The following is a 6017-nucleotide window of genomic DNA, read 5'->3' on the forward strand; positions in this document are numbered from 1 at the left end:
TGCAGCTTGTCCCATCAGTCTGCCTCATGGTCTTGTGTACTTGCCAGGCTGCTTGACCCTGTGTCTCTCCAGGATGGTTTGAATTCTGCATTCAACCTGGGCCTGTACACGCAGCATACAAAACCTGAGACATATATAGAGATAAATATGTATATATATATATATATTGCTATAGTGGGAGAGGGAGAGCAGGCAGTTAGGAACACGAGGGCAGGACACAGGAGACGTGCAAGGAGGAGAAGGAGAGGTCAGCAAACAGGCTGTGGAGGTGGCTGAGAACAGTGAGGGACTTGCAGGGAAAGCAGGAGCGGGGGGCCTGCAGGACCAGGGATGGAGAAGGCAGCATAGCAGCAATAAGGCATGAAGAGAGAGCTCAGGGGCTGGTGCCTTGAGTGGACAGCACGAGGGAAGGAGTTTGTTCGGGACTGAGGGTTGCCAAAGTGGTGGTGGGAGGCAGGAGCAAGCAGCACTGCAGACAGGCAGCAGGAGACCTGGGGAAAGCCCAGTGTGCTGTGATGCATTGTTTGTAGTGTGCTCTATGGCAACTGGAGCAGTTCCTGCAGTGTGGGACTGAGCTCAGTATGAGCCAACGCATCTGGCTGACAGGCTGTCCTCCCGAGCCGGGACTGAAATAGCCACTGTCCTGCGCCTGAGGACAAGGTTGTGCAGCCCTCTCTTTGCCTGCCTGTAGTTTTCCCTGCACTCATCTGAGTGGAAATATGCATTTAACTGTGGGCTATTTCATGCTGACAGGTGAGCACCACCTGCTACATGTTGCTTGGGCCTTTAAGCAATTGAGCCAATGTGCCCCAAGTGTAGAAATGTGAGAAGCAGAACAGAGTTCCCTTGGCTGCTGATTGAAATAATTTCTTGGAAAGGCAAAATGGACACTTGGAAGGGTTTCCTCTTGTAAAACCAAGACAATAAATGATCTTTCCACCAGGTTAGGGAAGATGGAAAGTCTTGTCTGAAATCTGGCTGCTGAAAGCCAGGAACCCTGGGTGCCAAGGTCTACAATGATAGAGTGAATAATCCTCCTATAAAATGGGTGCTTCCAGTTCTCCTTTTCTCTCAGCTCAGGTTCTGAAGTGAACAAACCTTTCAATAATTCTGTCGAATGAGAGATGAATTTTCATGACCTATTGGTGAAATGGTTAATTCCCTGCATACAGGATTTCAGGAGGGCATTAGGGAGGTAAGTTTGGGTTTTCTGTTAGGAGTTGACAAAGCACTTCATCAAATCATCACAAAGATCTTTTAGGTCATCAAGTTCAAATGTTAGGCTAACACTGCTAAGACCACAACTAAACTGTGTTCAGAAGTGCCACATCTACATTTATTTTCAATTCATGCAGGGATGGTGACTCAGCTATGGACACCTGTTCCAATAGCAACCCCTTTGACAACCTCTTTCATGAAGAGATTTTTCCTAATGTCTAATTGGAGGATTCATCCTAAACACCAGCCAGTGTAGCCACTATAAATCTGCCTTCCTCTCCTACAAATGGCTCATGTTCTACTCACTGCCTCCTGTGATGGAATGAAATTCCCTGTGCCACCTCACTAGCACACAATGGACTCTTCCTAAACTGTTTCTAATGGTGTGATTGAGAACAAAGCTGGGGAAATAGTTTGCTCAGACCTCTGGGTCTTTTGCTTGGTTTTCTTAGAAATCAGAACATGTATAGTGCCCGAGAAAGGAGACTGTGAAACAGGAACAAAATGTCTCAGGTAAGAATGCTAATAACAGGAGAACACAATTACTCCTGTCTTTGTTCTGAGTTCCTCTTGGAAGTTGGAACCTGTGATCCAAAGTGTTGTAAGGGTGGGAAGCTTAGCCATGGCTGATGCCCACAGGAACTGAATCCTGATCAGCTGAAATGCTTGCATGATGCCAAATACTGCCAGAAAAGAAATCCAAAATTCCAAATTAGTGGATACTTTGAGTCTTAAGGTTTCTGTACCTCTCTTCTTCTTCCTTAAGAAAGTGGTAACACCTTCATGTCCTCTGAAAAGGCATGACTGACAATTAAAATCATTGATAGCTTTACTATGCTGAAGAAGAGGGACAAAATAAACCACTGTAAGGCTATTAAATGTATTAAATATGTGTGATCTTTCCCATGCAATGAAAAAGAGTAAAGGTTCTGAGTAAAGGTTCTGACACTCCTGTGTCTAGGATCAAAGTATATGATTAAAGAACTATGGAGTTAAGGACTGTTTCAGTGCTCATAAGTAGGCAATAACAAATACTATTGCCACATTTTCTGACCTGTGAGTACTTGTACTGTTTTAGCATATAATTTTTAGTCTGTGTGTTATTTTCCATGTGCTAAAGCCTTATTGTTTTTATTAAAATTGTCCTAGAGAGTGTTTGTGGCTCTTCACCTTTGGCCATTTCCCTATAAAGAATAGATCATTAAATACCATGAGTGCCATGTAGGATCAAGAAGGGACGCAAATCTCTCATAACCTCACCTGAGTGCCAATTTTCCCCCTGCTTCAGGGGAGAAATGTACAAGAAAGTACCTTGTCCATCTTTAGTAAGGTCTTTAAATTATCTTATGTCTAGAATGGACATCATTGACATTTTGTGAAGAAAAAATATCACTACTGGCTCAGTGTTGTATCATGTCTCAGCAAGGAGTAGCATTGAAGGTAATATTCATGTTATTTAATATTCCTTTGGAATATTATTTTAGAAGTGAATAATACAGGCTGCTTTTTAAAAGTTTCTTTGATATTGGAAAATTTTGTTTGTACATAGAAAACTTCGTATAGACAATTCAGGTATCTGTATGTTTGTACTTTGTATAATGGACTCTCAGCTCAGGAAAATTGAAAGACTTACTAATTTTGTTGTACCTGACAAAAAAGTAAGAGCAGAAAGCTGAGATTTTTTTATGGAAACAATATATTTGAATAGATTTAATTTTTAACAGCATATTTTTGCTTTTAATATTATACATATCAGTGTTGTACATATCAACATTGTACTAATAAAATATAGCATATTTCTAAAAGCATTTTAGTTTCAATCAGGATTTTCCCACAGAAAATATGTCCAGTTCACATTTCCTAACTCCATCAAAATATGTTTGTAACAAAATGTTGTCAGCAAAAATGCACTCAAGAAATATAACTTTATTATGCTGCTTCTCTGGCTAACTCCAATGATAACAATGTGAACCATTGTCCTAGACATATTAAAGAAATAAAATTGCTTGGAATGCAGCTATATACAGATAATTAATGCCTTTGCCAGCTCTACCCAAGAGCATTGATAATGCCAAATTAAAAGAAAATAGGAACTTCTTATATTTTCCTAGTCTTTCTTTCACATTTTTCAGAATTTGGCCCAGGCTTCATTCTGCAGGTGAAAGAGTGAACAGAACTCCTGTGGACCCACTGACCTGTCTGTGTGCACTTGACCCATCATGGGACCTTATATTATGAAGATATAAGGGTGTAGGTAACATTCTTAGCTCCATAAGCCAAGCATCTGCCTCCTTTTTATTTTATCCAAAGATTCTGTCAATGTAAATGACCTAAAAATATTTATTTTATATTAAGCTACACAATATTCTTATGTCTGCTTTATTAATGTATTTTGTAGGTTAGGAAAGACTAAGGTTATAAGCTTTCATACCATTTCTTGATCAAGATAACTGCATGAAGTTCATATGGACAAATTATCAAATGAAAAGTGTAATTTCTTTGAGCATCATTTTCATAAAGATCTGATAATCTCCTCTCTCTACTGTCAGTAAAGCTGTATGCATAATAATGAAGCTAAATGAGCCATTTGATTAAACAACATACCTCAGTGCAGGTGTCCAATCCATAATGACCAAAGAGATGATGTTAGAAAATAACAATACTTCAAATTATGTTCACTTACATTTCCATTAAATATTGGCTTGACTGTCTAAAACACACTGTGTGTTACCATTTAAGAGAGTTGATATATGTTGTTATAGATGTATTCCTACTTCCATGTATAAAACCTTCTCTCTTCCTCTCCCTCCCCCTCCCTCACAACACAGGTTGGCAGATATTGCTGGCCTGCATCTTTCAGGAAAATGTTGCTAGCTCACCATCATTCACTGCTAAATAAAGAAAAAAAACCCTAAAAACAACCACATCAGAAAAACAAACAATAAACAGCACAAAGTTTAATTTTTCTTTTTGTAATTCTTCTTACCAAAAGATGCCTGTCAATAAAAATAATATCAGAATAATATTAAATCTATTAGCAGAAACTATAATGTAGCTATACATTTAGAATGAAGACTTGAAGGGCTCTCTCCACCTGCACATCAGTCAGTGACAGCGAGCCACAGCCATTAACAGAATAGCCACTAGAGGCCTTCAGTCCCTCGTCCCGTCCGTCAGAAGTGATGAAGGCACAGCCCCCCTGCCCACCCAGGGCTTGTTACCCTTAAATCTCCGGGTGACTCTGTCCATGCCCCCCAGCGGAGCACAATTCTCCACGTGAACAAAAATCTCACAGGTGCTCCAAATGGACATGAACAGCTGATTCTCACTCTGATAGTCCTAGAAGAAATACGGGAATTAATAAAAAATTCAGTTGTGTGATTCGTTACCGACAACGTGTGACACGGCGGGAGCAGTGCTCCCCACAGCTGCTGGCACACCGACCTCCTCCCCTTGCCTGCCTTTCCACAGATCCCGACTGCCTGCAAACACCTTGCTGGGATAACAGCATTCCACTAGAAAACTGTGAGAGGAAGTCCGCTGAACAACAGCAAGGGTGTTTTATTTCCAGCCGCTGTGACAGCTCAGGATTAAATGGATTTTCATTGTTCCTTCCCCACTGCAATGTGGACACGATGCCAGTGTCAGTGCGCCCGGGGTTTTATTTGGTGCCGCCCCCCCGTCTGTGAGGCTGGTATTCTCCCACTAGCTGCCTGCTCTAAATATGGCCATGGCCAGTGTGTCAATAATCCCCCTCTTTAAGGGACTTGCAAACATTAGTGTTGGGACATTCTTGCTGTTCAGATGTCTAGCTGACGTCTGATGCTTAAAACGGAGCATGCTTTCATCCCTTCATGCATTGTCGTAAGCCCCCGATGATTACTCTTAAAAGGGTGCCTCTGGCTATGCAGGGAAACAGCTGCTGACCACACCAGACACAGCTTGCTTGCTTCAGCCTTCTTGAATGCCTGGTCAGTGTAGCTTTGTACCAGCCTGACCAAGCAGGACCATGTCTACCTTTGGGTACAGAAGAGAGCTCAGTAAATATGAAGACATTGATGAAGATGAGCTCCTCGCTTCTCTCACTGAAGAGGAGCTGAAGGAGCTGGAGCGGGAGCTGGAGGACATAGAGCCCGACCGTAACCTTCCAGTGGGACAGCGGCAGAAGAGCCTGACGGAGAAAACTCCAACAGGGACTTTCAGCAGGGAGGCATTGATGGCCTACTGGGAGAGGGAGACCAAGAAACTCCTGGAAAAAGAGAGGTTGGGTGCATGCGAGAAGGTAAGATGCTGACGCATCTGCTGTTTCCTATAGATATTTGGTTTATTCTGCATTGGCATGATCTCACTGACTGATTTAATTCCTCTCCAGTCTCTTGTGGCATTTTTAAGAACATTGTTAGCCATACCTCTGTGCCTGCTAAAGCGCTGAGTATTAGGTCAGACAGTATTTCCTCTATCTGCAGCTACCTTAAGTGCTCAATTCAGAACAGAAGAAAGTGCCATAAAACTATCATTAGTGATTAAAATAGGAGCAAAAATTAAAGGGCATGTTAGAAATTATTAATAGCTAGAGATGTGGGCTTTTGGACAGTATTTGATTTTTTAAGAAAGCTACACAAAATGCCTTTTCCTTTCCTTAAAAAACAACCACTATTGACTGCTGAGAAACATGTAAGGAAGATAATTTTGAATACATGTTATGTCAGAAGCTGAGTAAGCAGATACCAGGCTTTGTGCTAGCTGGAAGAAAGCAGCTTGTGTTGCAGTCAGCAGCTTGTGTTGCTTTTTTCCTGCTG

General features: G+C 41.6%; 1 protein-coding gene across 1 annotated transcript in view; it reads left to right on the forward strand.

Moving 5' to 3' along the window:
- The first annotated feature begins 4973 nt into the window (after nucleotides 1–4973).
- LMOD2 (leiomodin 2) overlaps nucleotides 4974–6017 on the forward strand; it is a 6231-nt gene continuing 5187 nt past the window's right edge. The window contains 1 exon segment of the mRNA XM_031056917.1: nucleotides 4974–5500. Within this exon segment, the coding sequence (XP_030912777.1) occupies nucleotides 5228–5500 (273 nt within the window). The 5' untranslated portion in view covers nucleotides 4974–5227.

Source organism: Geospiza fortis, unplaced genomic scaffold (assembly GCF_000277835.1).
Source record: "Geospiza fortis unplaced genomic scaffold, GeoFor_1.0 scaffold195, whole genome shotgun sequence".
Lineage (NCBI taxonomy): Eukaryota > Metazoa > Chordata > Aves > Passeriformes > Thraupidae > Geospiza > Geospiza fortis.